At 42.9% G+C, this 15,707-nt stretch overlaps 1 protein-coding gene across 1 annotated transcript; it reads right to left on the reverse strand.

The window, feature by feature from the left end:
- Positions 1–7,179: 7,179 nt before the first annotated feature.
- LOC144113168 (uncharacterized) lies at positions 7,180–15,616 on the reverse strand. The gene is made up of 4 exons (XM_077646096.1): positions 15,309–15,616; positions 15,064–15,223; positions 13,519–13,584; positions 7,180–9,549 (listed from the first exon to the last, which is right to left on the reverse strand). Exons 1-4 carry the CDS (start codon positions 15,546–15,548, stop codon positions 9,392–9,394), a joined length of 624 nt encoding a protein of 207 aa, XP_077502222.1. The 5' UTR covers positions 15,549–15,616; the 3' UTR covers positions 7,180–9,391.
- Positions 15,617–15,707: the final 91 nt, after the last annotated feature.

The raw sequence follows: 15,707 nt of genomic DNA on the forward strand, positions 1-15,707 counted from the left end.
ACCGGCTTGGTCAGGAGCAGCATCACCTCCATGAGCAGCATGAAGAGTGCGGCTGCAGCGGGCGTTCGTGCAGAGAGTATCTACCGTAGCGGAGTCGTGTACCAGATATGGCAGTGATTAAATTACAGTTATCGAAGTGCAGTAATTTAATGACTTTTCCAGTAATTTGTGATACAATGAATTATACTGTTCTGTTTCGTGCCTGTTTACAGCAGGATGGCTTAATAAACTGAAGACTTCTCTGTGCTACGGGATAACTGAGATTTTATTTCTGTCTCGGCTACATAAGTATGATCAGAAGGAATACAGATATGGGTCTGCTGCGCAACAGCTCGAGAGGCGACGCTTGCAACGTGAGACGTCGTCTGCTCCGTGCTTAGGTGAAAGTAAGGGGGAAGGCGGCGGCCGACGGCTCGATCGCCTGGCGCGCTGCTCGCGGCTCCTACGTTTGGCGTCATCAGTAGCATGACACTTATGGCAGACCTTGAGCTCTAATTCTGTGTAAGGTCAGGAGAACCCCTGTACTCACCTTTCGGGACTTTTCACTCAGTAGGAGTTCCTTAAGGGGGCTGAAAAGCTAGCCCCGTTGCTCCGTTGCTTTTACAAAGGGGGTACAGCTCGTTACCAAACATGCACTGCGCTGTTACGGGAATACGTTCTCCTGTGTTTGGTGTAGTGCTGAACAGCATGGTGACGCGGCTGCAAATGATCGCATTACGTAATATTAAACATCGTTACTTTATAACGCTTCATCAATCGCGAGGTTTTCATAAATTGCTTCTTGGTTTTCATAGGGTAGCAGGATGCAAGCACATGTGGTAAAACTAATTATATAACGTAGCAGGATTTTGGTAAGTGCTGCATAAGTTCATTAACCTCATAACGATGGAGTAACCTAAAGAAATATGCAATCCTGTATTTTCAATGATTACTTTTAATAACTGCACTAAAAGCTAGCAGCAAGCGAATTGGAAATACTCAAAATCAAGCACCAGAGTTCATGCTTTCCAATACCTTATGTAGCACCATGGCATCTTTTGTGACACTCGTTTTTAGGACTGTGATATCCACGCACTAGCCTGCAGTTTGTGCATATTCATAAAAAGGTAGTGAAAAAAAAAGTGCGTGTCAAATTGATAACACCAGGTATCTTGCAGGGCTGGAATCCCTGGCACCACCACCAAAGCGGCGCATGTGGATGAAGAACAGAAGTAGTGATTGGTGGGACAATATTGTTTGCTCCAACTTTGACGATGGTGAATGGAAAGAAAACTTCAGAATGTCACGGGCAAATTTCTGTGAATTGGTTGCTGCCCTTGCTCCATTTATGTCACCAGAATGTAATTACGTTCGAGAGCCAGTGCCAGTTGACAAAAGAATTGCAATTGCACTGTACAAACTGGCTAGCTGTTGTGAGTACCGAGTAGTTGCAAATCAGTTTGGAATTCACAAAAGCACTGTGCAGAAATTTTTGTACCTTTTCTGCATTACCGTAAAAAGGCACCTTTCAAACAAATTTATCTACCTGCCATCAACTGAAGAGGCCACATTGATTGGCAGGAGGTTCTCTGAGAAGTGCCACATCCCACAGATATGTGGTGCCATTGATGGCACTCATATTCCTATCACTGCACCAAGAAAAGGGTACAGAGACTTTATTAATCGCAAAATGTGGGCATCCTACAACATGCAGGCAGTCGTGGACGACCGTGGACTGTGAGTATATTTGTTTATTCGTTATTGGAACTAAGCTTTGCTGTTTGTATGCAACAGCAACAACTGAAACTTACGGAAAACAGTAATGAAGCATGCTGATGAAGTGTTTCACACTAAGTACTCTGAAATTCGAAGCCAGATAATTATTTTGTTGTGCTTGTGTGCAAGGACAGGCATGACGAATTTTCAAACTTGACATTCCTGTGTGCTAGGACCTCTCCCAAGATATGCTTATCATGATTGACTAACATGGCATCCATTTGTTGGTACTGTAGTGCATGTATCTTGTTCTATTTAAACTGTGGGACATCCATAAGTAATCTATTTGCCTTTAAAATCTCACTGCAGACTTTCAGCACACTTCCCACTGAGCAATCTAGTGGTGTTGTACAGTTTGCTTGTGAACTATTTCTTTTAAACCTGTACTAACTTTTTGGCACCTAAATAAAAACGAGCTATATGAATGCAACACATGGATAATTTAAAATTAGGATCATAGCTATAGCAAAAAAATATATAAAGATGGCAGAAACGAGCTCAACACAGCTCCTGTGGATGTGTCCAGTGGCACATTTCGTGGCAGTGATGCCACAAAGTTTTTAGAATGCAATTCAGGGTGGTCTGCAATTTGTTTTTGTTTTTTCAAGATATTTTGTAATTACTTCTATTTCCTTTTTGACATTGTTTTGCTGGCTAGTTTTGCTTCCCTTTAGTGCAATTCAAATACAAACTTATTGCTTTTATTTTGCACCAGTGCTTTAGCACCTAATAGATGGTGTAAATGATAGCCTTCAAAAGCTTCTTTGTCTTGACGTGCATCCCATTTTTTCTGCATTCAGGTTTCGCAGCATTTCATGCCTTGCACCAGGCAGTGCGCATGACTCAACAGCATTTAAGATGTCGAAACTCTACAAGAACAGCGACCAACTGTTGCCAAAGGGCAGCCAGCTCTTTGAGGGGAAGCTTCTTCCCTTCATGCTTCTCGCTGACCCTGCGTATCCCCCACTGCCCTGGATCTTGAAAGGCTACACAGGGAGGCTATCGAAAGAAGCTGAGTCCTTCAACGTGTACCACAGCACTGGGAGGAATGTTGTAGAACAGGCATTTGGCAGGTTGAAGGGGCGTTGGCGCGTTTTACTTAAGCGCACAGAGATAAATTATAAGTTTGTGCCCACTGTTGCCCTGACAGCATGCGTGCTGCACAACTTTTGTGAGCAGCATTCAGAAACCTATGAGGACTCCTGGGGTGCCATTGTTTCAGCTACTGAATCGGAAGACTTTCCGCAGCCCGTCAGCAGGCCTTATGCAGGCACCCAACAGTCGGATGTAAGGGACTGCCTGAGCAATTATTTAGCCCATAACTTCCCGATTCGCACAAGTAGCTTCCGCTAAAGTGAAAATGAAAATTGGTTTTGGGGGAAACGAAATGGCACAGTATCTGTCTCACATATCGGTGGACCACCTGAACTGTGCATAAGGGAAGGGATAAAGGAGGGAGTAAAAGAAGAAAGGAAGCAAGAGAGTAGAGGGCTCCGGAATAATTTCACCATTTGGGGATCTTTAACCTGCACTGACATTGCACAGCACATGCGCGCCTTAACGTTTCGCCTTCATCGAAATGCAGCTGCCGCGGTCGGGTTCGAACACTAAAGTGCATTGAGCAGAAAATTGTTAGCACAGAAGACCGGAACGATGAGCACAGTAGCACAGGATAGGCATGAGGTGTCACTAGAATTTTGTTGTCAAGCAACTTTTTACGGCATTTACCACACACAACTTGCATCTTGTGGAAGTAGGCAGCAAAGAAGATCCCACACATTATATCAAGCACGTCCATTTTGCACAGCCACTTATGTGAAGAGCACCACAACAAGCAATACTCAGGCAAAAGGCATTTGTTTTTAGTAGCCTGAAAAATTATTAATGCTTTCAATATCTCAGCAGTCTTGGGATTATTTTATTTGGCTGTACAATAATGACTGCTTTCCTGGTTTTGGTGACAACTGAACTACAGTGTCTTTGGACTGAATGGGCTTGAAATGTTCTCTGCTTCAGACAGACTATTATGATAGTCCTCATAATATATGCGACTGTGTGTGCCACATGTTGCTTCTGATATATCATGTGGAATCCTGTGTACTGCCTAGTTCCTTATGTTGTGGACTGTATCTGGCAATGTGTGGTTGTCACAGAGAGCTTGGCTCGGCAATACTCTTCACTTCGCAGATCACGCCTGTCCTGAGTTAATGTGTTCTCTGTCATCTTTTGGTTTGGATTGGTTTTTGGAGTTTAACATCCCAAAGCGACTCAGGCTATAAGGGACGCCGTAGTGACGGGCTGCGGAAATTTCGACCACCTGGTGTTCTGTAACGTGCACTGACATCACACAGTGCACGGGCCTCTCGAATTTCACCTCCACCGAAATTCGACCGCCACGGCCGGGATCAAACCCGCGTCTTTCGGGTCACCAGCCGAGCGCCATAACCACTGGGCCACTGCGGCAGCTACTCTGTCATCTTTAGTACTGAAAACAGTTTTGCTTTTGTACCATGCATCACCTACTTGAAACCAAAGTATTATTGCATTTTGCAGTTAGTGTAGACATACTATAACTGCCAGCCTTTTTTTTTTCATTCGTATCTTGAACAGCCCTACTATGCATGCATTAACCGAGTGATGTTCAAAATCACTTGAAGACAGTGATTTGCCCAATAATTGGAAAATGGCGTATGTTGTGCCGATTCATAAATCAGGGCCATGTAATCTGGCTTCAAATTATCTCCCAGTATCCCTCACAAGTGCAGTTTTCAAGGTTTTGGAGCATGTATTTTTTACATTGTACACCATCAAGTTTTCCCTCATAAATAATAACCAACATGGGTTTTGTAGTGTTTTCATGTGTCACACACTTAACTGAACTTGCCCATGATATAGCTAGTTCTTTAGATAAAGCAGTTTCTGTTAAATGCATGTTTCTCGATTTTATGAAAGCGTTTGATGTTGTACCACATACTTCATTACTAGAAAAATTATCATTGTATAACATTAGCAGTAAAGTAGTAGCATGGAGCAAAGTGTACCCTCATTTAAGAAAACTTAGGGCGGTGGTTAGTGGTGAAATATCGGACGATGTTGCTGTAACCTCAGGAGTACAGTCACGAGTAAAAGAGATTAGCACACATGACGGAACACCTGAGCGCCGGAATGACAATGCGTGGCGCTGCGGATGACAAAGAGGCTGATAACGAGAGTGCCGGGCCGTTCCCATTCTGCAGTATTAGGGGGGTTCAGCGGAGTGTCACAGCCCAGCAAAATTTATTTTTCTGTCTCGCCCTCTCTTTTGTTTAGCGCAGCCTTGCTCCCACAGGCAACGGGTGAAGAATAGGATAGTTGTTTTTTTTTTTTGCTTGTTTGGCAGTTATTTTTGCAAGCAGCCTCAGCCGTGCTGCGTTTGGTAACTGCTTGAACAGCTCTGCATCCAGGAGTTGCCATGGCCTCCAAAAGGAGCAGATTTGAATATAATTGAAAATATATGGGGATTAATGAAAAAGCGACTAGCTGTAAGGCAGATGCACAAATCACCAGATATCATTTGGGCGGCGGTTCAAGAGGAATGGAGCAGGCTCCAGGCTCTTCCTGAACTTGCAAGCAGCCTGTTTGACTCCTTCCCTGAGCGCCTTCAAAGCGTTGTGACGGTCGGTGGGGCCTACGCACGCCATTAGTGCAACGACGTGTTTGCTCACGCATCACGACAGCGAACTGGCTGTCCTCCTCCCTCCTTTCCCTGAATTGATGGGATAGTGCTCCTGTTAATAATGTTACTACACTTTCCCAACAAAGTGACCTGTGTGAATTAGTTGCATCGGAAAAATAAACTCTCTGTTTTTCTTGCTTGTGTAATACTGGCTAAAAGTAGCTCTATCATCCCGAGCGAGTTCCTTTTGACAAACCATCACGGACATAAAAAAAACAGTAATAAAAAAGAATCCATCTTTGCCCATGATAACTGAGCCAAAATAAATGCCGCATGCACAGTCACGTAGGGTCGGCACTTCGACGCTCGGGCAATGACACGCTTCATAAAGCTTACTTCCTGCCGTCCCCCCCCCCCCCCCCCCCCCATGCTGAAAATATGGAAACGGCCCGATAGGCAGGTCTGCAAACCACAGCGCCGCATGGTGAGATATACAAATTCTGATCGGCAGTGATTTGTGCTAATATTTTTTACTTGCGACTGTACCACAAGGGTCAGTTCTGGGACCACTTTTATTTGTAATTTTTATAAATGACATTTTCGCTGGTATATCGTCTACATTGGGGCTGTTCGCAGATGACTGTTTTGTACCGAACTGTTTCTGTTCCTGCTGAACGTGATGCTTTGCAATGCGACCTTGACAGAATTTCTAAATGGTATGATAAATGGGGCGTCACTATTAATCTCCGGAAAAGTCTCTATAGGTGTTTTACTAAGAAAAGGTCACCTGAATTTGTTGTCCGTCACCGAATACAAATATCTCAGTGGGTATTTAAGTAGTGATCTGTGTTGGCATAGGCACATCAATTAAATAACTGCAAAAGCAGGTCGAATTTTGACTTTCTTATGCAGGAATTCCAAGCGTTTTCCTTTACAAAGTAAAGAACTGCTATACACAACTAACGTAAGGCCTATACGTGCACAGTATGCGTATGCGTGCACAGTATGGGGCCCTGAAACTAAAAATATTGATAAATTACAGAAGGCCCAAATCCTGGCTGTCCACATTGTTTTAAATACTTACAGCAAAAATTTCAGTGTGTCAGCAACGCAGAAGTCTTTCGGATGGGTTTCACTGCAGGGACGCAGATATGTACTTAGGCAGAAATTCTTCCGAACTATATACCATTCTAAAACAAATACTGACCGTGACCATTATTTCCACCAGACTATATGTCTGCAAAAAGGGACCACACTTTCAAAGTAAAAGAAGTTAAATGCACTACTGATTAACTAAAAATGTCATTTGTTCCAAAAACAATAAATGAATAGAATAAGTTGCCCCAGGAAGTCATTTCAACAAAATCTAATGAATTGTTTGCCGCATTGCTGTAATTTTATGCTTGTGTTTGTATCAAATTATGTTGCAATGTATTTTCCGTGAGAATTTTTTCCCTGCCACTATATTGTATGATTATGTTGTAACTCTCTCCCTCCACTGTACTGCCAAACAGGCACTTTGGGTAATGTGATAAATAAATACATTATACAGCCGTGTTTGGAATGTAGATCTTCTTTTTTATTTGTCTCAGAAACCACATACAAGAAATATAAATGTGTTTTCGAACAACACAAAAGGGTGCAGAAGTCAAAGTGTCAGGAGGACCCCTGATTATTAATGTGATTGCTATTGTTTTCACATCAGATAAACACACCACTGTTTGTACCTCCCCGGTGAAGCAAAATAAATGTCACTCTTTGGCAAGTAATAAAAAGAAAGCATGCATAAATACAGTTTATTAAAAGACAGCAACAAAAATCAGATGTCACTAATATTCGAGATTATCACATATCTGAAACAAGGTTATCAAAAATCTTAAAATCAAATTAGGAACTGAGAAACACAGATTGTACCTTTTTGGTGAAGGAAAACAAATGACCTTTGGCAAGTACTAAAAGAAAGCACGCATTAATATAGTTCATTAAAAGACACCAGCAAAAAGCAGATGTCATTAAAATTCGAGATTAACACACATCTGAAACAAGATTATCAAAAATCTTAATTAAATTAGGAACTGGGAAACATATCACATAGTTTGTACCTCTCCAGTCAAGCAAAATAAATGACTTCGGCAAGTAATACAAGAAAACATGCAGAAATATAGTTCATTAAAAGACTCCAACAAAAAGCTGGCATCATTAAAACTGAAGGTTATCACATTTGAAACAAGATTACCAAAAATACCTTAAAATCAAATTAGGAACTGAGAAACAGATCACACAGTTTGTACCTTTCTGGCGAAGGAAAACAAATGACCTTTGGCAAGTACTAAAAGAAAGCACGCATTAATATAGTTCATTAAACGAAACCAACAAAAAGCAAGCTTCATTAATACTCTTAATATATATATCTGAAAAAAACATTGCCATTATCTTGTAAACAAATTAGGAACTGACAAACACATCACACAAAAACACAAAATGAAACTGAACAAGGACGCAAGATATACCACTGCCTCGGTAGATAATAATAATAATGAAGATAGGAGCATATTATTAAAAACAAAAAAAGTACATTTACTTACTGCACACTTTTGACTTGTCAGGAATCTAATATTGCACTTATACTGTTTGCGATAATATTGCACATCCTTATTTATTGGAAATACCTGCAGCGCCCGAAGGCATTATTGCCGGGGGGATGAGGATACATAACAGAAGAATAGGCCAGAAAAAAAAGAGGAAGAAAAAAAAGCAATACAACAAGGCATGACACAGCAAGTACAAAATGAATGAAATATGAAACAACAAAAAGACATGACGAAAAAAAAGCCAACTGACCAAATGATGCTGGACCAACAAGAACGAAGACCGCGTGATTAAAAAAGCCAACTGCGCACTCATACATCCGACAGCAACGCGCGGAACATAGACTCGGAACGGCACTCAACAATTTCATGGGGCAGGCGATTACAGTTACCTATAAGGTATTAGGGTAGATTAACGGGACACTGAGGACAAATAGAAGCTGGCCTGTATTGTAACTGTACCGTGCTCAAACTACAAAGAGACCATTAACACCAAAATTGGAGCTTCTGTAAGCTGGAAAAGAAAAACAGGCATTGCCGTCAGCGGCCGATTTCGGAAGTGGAATGCATGTATGAACACAGATTTTTGGGGGCGGATCCCAGAAGCTAAGCTACACCACCATTCACTTGTACACGATGGCAGCCCGGTGGCAGAAAGTACAGATGTCACGAATTTGAATTGACTACTGGCAAATTTTTAAAATCCAATTTTCTCTGCTACAAATGCATCTTTTGGTGTTAGAGAAATGCCAATACAGCCAGAAAGAGGCAAGGAATCAGCCGCCGCGATGGCTCCGTGGTTATGGCGCTCAGCCGCTGACCCAAAAGACGCGGGTTCGATGCCGGCCGCGGCGGTCAAATTTCGATAGAGGCAAAATTCTAGAGGCCCGTGTACTGTGCGATGTCAGTACACGTTAAAGAACCCCAGGTGGTCGAAATTTCCTGAGACCTTCACTAGAGCATCCCTCATAGCCTGAGTCGCTTTGGGACGTTAAACCCCCATAAACCATAATTTGTATCAAAAACAATGATTGGATGGATTTGTCCTCAGTGTCCCTTTAATGTTTCCGAGGCTGCTGCACGTTAAGGAGGCATCAGTCGCTATTTTTTACTCTCGAAGTGATTAAATGAAACTTAAAAATGGTGGCAATGTCACGGGTGTAGTTCATCTCAGTGTTTAGGTGTTGGTGGTGTGTTGGTGGCTGGCGGCGGTGGTGGAAATTGGTGTTGTAAGTTCATGTTTGGTGGTCCCATAAATTGTGGGAAGCTGGGCATGTGTTGTAGGGATGCCACCAATGCTGCCTGTTGAGAAAAAAACTGCCCCATTAAAGTTTGTGTGCCCTGCAGAAAGGTGGTGGAAACACCTTGCAGGAGCTCCTGCATGTGCTTGTTCTCATCTGCAAGCAGTTGTTTTTGTTGCTGAAATTGTATCTCTGCTTGCTTCGTCCAAAATTCTTCGTTTTTTACGCTGCACATTTAAGAGCACCTTTTCCAATTTCGCCTCTCCCATGCGGCGTCGTTTCTGTGGCGGTGATCTGCTTGAGGTGCTTGCTAAAAAAAGAAGGAAAACACATGCAAATGGTCACAACTTTCCTTCGTGGACTATTCACACTTTGCTGAAAAATAAAGAATTGCAGAGCAAAAAAAGGCAGGTCTGCTAAAAACAGGTTTGAACTTATAACTTTTTATACGTGCTGTGGCTGAAGCAATCAATTCTTGCATGAAAACTACACGGAGCTTAAATGAAACAGTGCTACAGGTAAGCTTCCACACAGGACACTGTTGCTGGTGTAAAAAAAAAAAGAATGGGTACTAGCAGTTGTCACGGACATTCTATTGAAGAAGCGTAGCTTGTTGGGGCCGGTTGCTGCACGATACGTGGAAAACCAGAGGAAAGGACGCGTTCACAAGCAGAAGTACACAGGGCAACTTTGCCCTGTGTACTTCTGCTTGTGAACGCGTCCTTTCCGCGGGTTTTCCATGCATCACCGACATTCTTTTTGCGTGCAACGCGAATCCTAAAAAGTTTCTGAAAACTGCTCACAGCTTTCCCTCTGTGTTTATGCATATCCTAAAACATAGCCATACTCAAATGTGGCAAGCACCCATTACATTTATAGCATCATGCCAGCTGACCCCTTTATTGAACAGATAAACACTGCCTCATGTTCTTGAACAGCACACATACTACGTATACCAGGGTGCTCACTTCTTTGCACATTGTTTACTTTTTCTTTGCTAGAGGAACCAGTGTTCTGAGTCCATGCAGGTTGGAAACTGAAGACAGTTCTGATTTTATGCGTCATGACTATCATTCTAGTATATAACACTCTTTGGATGCAGCAATAACTTCAGACTCCTGCTGCCAGTGTTTGCCCAGGCAATTTTTTTTTTTTTTTTTGGAAAACACATTCTAGAATGCTATGACTCCGAAAGAGAGGAAAGATGCTGTGGCAAGGTACTAGACCTGGAATTTGAGACTACGTCCTGTGTCGTGATGTCCCCCTTTCACTAGTAACATTTCTGTGTGATACATAGCAATGTCCATGTTTACAAAGTGAGGTAACAGCTTTAGGCATGTTCAATAAACCGAGAGACAATTTTCAATTAGAGGTCAAAAAAAGTGAAACACTGCAGGCACATACTCACCCTTAACCTTGTGCAAGTGAAACTTAGTCCACGAGACCTTGTGGTACAAAGTTTACACACACTTTAGATGAAAACATTAAAATTACCAGAACGGGAAAACGCCATAGTATGCATAAATTCTGACCACCTCAGCAATGCTTATCACATGCACACTGCTCCTTTCACTATAAAAAGAAAGTTTTTTTTTGTCGAAACACTAGTCACATATGTATTTAAGTTTGCACTACCTAAATATTCCTGGCAATACAACACATCAGGATTCTGCAAACAACCACACTTAAAGATAGCAAGTTGCATCACTTTACTTTGACAACACTTCCTAATAGCATAGGTATAAGAGCTTTGTGCTGTGTTTGAATGACTTTTTCTTTAAAAAAATTCGTGTGCTACTCTTGTTCTCTCATTACTGCTGCATACAGATGAGCACCAGCAATGCCACTAGGCATTCAGGGTGCAGTACAGTGGCCACTATAGTGGCCAGTTCAGTGGATGCTGCGCTGGCGCAGAGGTAGAGCATCCGCCTCACGTGCAGGAGACCCATGGTTCAAATCCTTGTACCACCACAATTCTCCACCAGAAAAAGAAAGAATGGGTGTGAGGAAATTGAACAACAAGGTCTGGGGGGTAGAGTAATGTACCAAAATGCTCATTGGAAAGGGTGTAGAGTAAGACGACATAAGCTCTTTGATGCTATACACTGCATGTTTACAAGAGTCAAAGGGTTGGACTGGGATGAGCTTGGGATAAAAATTAACGGAGGAAATCCTAGGAAAATCCGATTTGCTCATGTTGTCCAGCGACGTAACTCAGAAGGAGTCCCAGTGCATGACTCAGGGCCTCAATATTCAAGCAGAATGGTAGAGCTAAAAGTTAATAAGAAGGAAACTGAAGTCACGTCCAGTAATTTGGCAAGGGACAAACAGTTAAAGATAGGCAGCAAAGTATTGTATACTGTAAGAGAATACATCTATCTTAGGCAAGTAATGACCGTAGAGTTGGACCATGACAGTGAAATAGCCAGGAGAATACAAATGGAATGGAGGGCATTTGGCAGGCACTTGCATCATTTAGAGCAGCTTAGCATTGCCCCTTACAGGGAGAGAACATAGTATGTGTGGAATGGTACGGTATTTGGGTTTAACATTCGAAAGCAACAAATGGGCCACGAGATGTGCCATACTGGAGAGCCCTGGATTAATATGAACCACCTCATGTTCTTCCAGGATGCAGGAAAGACTAAAGTGCAAAAAAAAAAAAAATTGATTTTTGGTTTTTTACTAATATCAAATTCCAAAACTTTCATGAATATTATTCAGCGTCTCGCATGCTTGCTTTTCTGCCCTTTAATAGAGCCAGGACAGCCTTTTTTTTTTTTCAAAGCCATTTTCTTTGAAGCTTCCATTTGCTCACATTTCTGCAATGGAAAAAATGCCAAAAAAAAAACACTGGAAATTTCATAAACACAGTTGATCCATTGACAGCCTCCAGGCAATGCAAGCAAGGCACTATGCATGTTTTATTCAGTGCTGACACTTTTATTCTGCGCTATTCTTGCCTCACGTGAAGCGTAAGACCTCGCTTTTGTATGGGTGTATTTAAACATTTCTTTTGCTTTTTAGTGGGCACATAGAAATTATGCGTAAGGCTGTTTTGCGCAGGTATTTCCACATGTTGGCTATCAACAGCAATGTCTGTCAAATGCTGTGTTCAAAAGACTGAGGCACCTGCTGCGCTGACAAGAGCCAGATGATGAACAAGCCTTTCCTGCATAGGTACTCGCTCAAATCAGTTCTTCACACCACAAAGCCTGCTCCCCAGCAAGTAGCGCAATGCACAACCAAAGCTTCTAGAATAGTGTTTCTACAGGAGATGCAAAAATACTTACGAGTTATTTAACCATGCAGTTTGGGAATGTGCACCAAAGAATGCCTTCCTTACCAGCCACACATCCGAACTACCATCTTAGACGCAGCACTAACATTCAGTCATGGGAGCATAGCCCAAATTGATACCCTTTGATATACCCGGTGACACCCCAAGGTATTTCGTGCATCACCGGGACACAACATCATGGCGTAGCTGTGTGAGGTGGACCGTAGTAGAAAGTACTTCACGGAGGAGAGATGCAGAACAGATCAAAAGGGAAGCTCAGCAGAAAAATGACAGGCAGAGTAAAATTTGCTTTCGTATTGGCTACATGGCTAGTAGCTATAGATTCAAGTTTCGGTGCATGTTGGTTCTGTTAAAAAATTGAAGCAAATATGTTTTTGTCTTCATCTCGAAAAACTCAAGATGTCATTTCTTGTTATATTTGAACAATTATTGGATAAACAAGAAAAGAAATGAGGCTGTCTTTTTCTATCTTCAGCTACACATAGAGATGCAAAACTACTGAATCAAAATGGTACGCAGGAAGTATGCAGGAAGCATAAAGCAGGGCAAATATTCTAATTCTGACCTCTCGAGAGACTCGCAAGCATTCTTTGATTGGTTGAAGCAGTTGCAGCACTTGCATCGTCTGCATCTGCGGGTAAAAAGCCTGAACGGTGCCACAGTAAACTGTTTATATAAAAAACAAAATTCAGTAACCTTGGAAACAAAACTCTGCGCCAATGGAATCCACACCATCCCACTCAAACGATGTCTGGAAATATAATCACGTATACCTCACTATTTTCAAGGCTGGTCCGACGACACTTTGCAGTGCAGCTGAGCAGCACATCCGCTTCCGCTGCCTCAGCCAATTGTTGAGCACCTCAAAGGATCAATACCACGAGAAATCGAAGTGTGAACATGGGCCCAGGGAACCAATTTTGTTCTGCAGCCGAGCTATTAAATGCCATCCAGTGCTTAAAAATTGCCCAAGCTTACGTTCACTTTGTTCCTGAAGGATATCAGCGTCGTCCTCCTCGGTCCTGGTGTCAGCATCGCTGATATCTGCAAAACAGAAAAAAAAATCACTGCTCCTATAGCCAAAAGCGCTGAAATTGCACATCTTGCAGTCCAAAGATTGTAAGATGCCATCCCATCCCACTGCACAACATAGGCCCTCTATCTCCAATCACCTCTTCTTTGCAACTAGCATGCCTACCCTGTTACCAGCAAACTTCCTTGCTTCGTTACTGCAACAGACTCTCTACTAACTTTAACTACTTGTGCCTTGCCTTGACAGTCACTCAAAGACACCATGCTATATATTGCATGTTTCACCCATGTCTATTTCCTGCTCTTAATGAACTGAGATAGCATTAATTCATGTTCTCTCATACACAATGTTCTTGTGTCCTTTTTACATTACACTTATTGTTTTTTCCTTAACTCATTGTACAGCCCTTCATTATTTTTTTAGTTTATTTGTTAGCTTCCAAGTTTCAGCCCCGCAAGCAAACACTAGCAAGAAGTGTTGAACTTTCCTTTTGGAGATATCAGCCTTTCAACACTGTCTATACCTCATCAGTATATAACGCCACCGTGGTGGCTCAGTGCTCATGGTGCTGGGCTGCTGAGCCCAAAGACGTGGGTTTGATTCCTGCTGCGGCAAATGCATTTCAATGGAGGCGAAATGCTAGAGGCCCGTGTACTATGTCAGTGCAGTGAAATTTGGATGAGATTAACCATGTCTCATGAAAGCACAATAATAATCTATGCCAAAGAAAATGCGCTCTTAAGAGTTCGCTTTTAAGGGGAACTGTGCTGAGGCACACAAATTTTAAGCCACTGCATTTTCAAAGCTGTTGGTGCGTACTGCAGTCAATGAAAACGTGCACTAGGAGCAAAGAGCATTTCATGTTAGGGCCATGTGCAGGGCACCTTGGTTATTTGTCAAATACATCTGCACAGTTACATGATTGCATGATAAAAAAAATTAAGTCAGCCCCGCTGCATGCCCAGTGGATTTGTCAAGGAACAAATTCAGTTGTCAGCTTATTGAGGCTCTTTACTGGAAACAAGAATTTTTGTGTGTCTCGCTCAAGAGTACCTGTGTGCACTCGTTATCAGCAGTGCCGCATTTGTCCTTACGATTATACGTTTTCTGGAATCGATTTTTTTTTTGTTTACATAGCATTTAATGTAGGACTAATATCTTGTTGCGAGCTAGTTGGTGAATCATCATGGACAGCGACAGCGCGAAGCAACTAGCTCGAAAGAGAGAGACGAGATCAGCGCTTGTCGTGTGTTCTCGTGTCTCTCTTTCGTCCTTGTTCCTTAGCGCTGCCGCTTTCCAGGGGGTTGTAAATGATCACGCTATTAGAAATGCGAAAGCTGATTGAAATTGCGTTAACCGCTCTACGTTGCGGCATTCAAATCAGCGCTCACCAAAACAACGCAGCACCGAGTCGCCGACTTCGGCGCTGCTGACATGCTACATCACATAAAAGTAAACGAGCGTGAAAACACATTTGGGTGTATACTTGCCTAGCTGCGAGTTGTCGCCGTAGTCTGGTGGGACATCTTGCGAGTCCACGCCGTACTCGCGAGCCTGCACCTTCGGCCTGTGGCTGAGAAGCGCGCTCATGTGGTCATACCACTTCCAAGCCGACGGTGCAGCTCCACTTCTCTCTTGCTCCAACCGTTCCTGTCACACAAGACAGAATTGTGCTGCAACGTCGTATCATTCCGTATGGGTGTCGAAATTCGGCTGAGGGAATGTTTATACTCACGGCCGTGAATCGCTTCTTCAAATCGTTCCAGCAGTTCCGCAACTGCTGCCACGTCCAGTGGTATCCGAGATTGGCCATTTCGGCCTGCAGATCTTTGAACACATCTTGATTGCGCTGCCGTCTGCTGTCCAGCGCCTCGCTCACTTTTTTTTCACTGATTAGCGCTAAAAAACATTCTACTTCCCGGTCGGTCCAAGAAGCTCGGGTGGAAACAGCGCGGGGACCGACGGCGGCTGCCATTTTGGTCGACTGGTCACATGACCGAAATCTTTCCCAGAGTTCCCCGTTACCCGACTCCCTGACCCGACTGCGTATGGACCTCCTGCATGTTTGTAAACAAACGAGGTGGCGCTGCAGTCGCTAGCGAGCTCGTGGTAGGCAAAAGGTCGGGGAATGGCG

The sequence above is a fragment of the Amblyomma americanum genome, chromosome 1 (assembly GCF_052857255.1).
Source record: "Amblyomma americanum isolate KBUSLIRL-KWMA chromosome 1, ASM5285725v1, whole genome shotgun sequence".
In the NCBI taxonomy this organism is placed as follows: domain Eukaryota; kingdom Metazoa; phylum Arthropoda; class Arachnida; order Ixodida; family Ixodidae; genus Amblyomma; species Amblyomma americanum.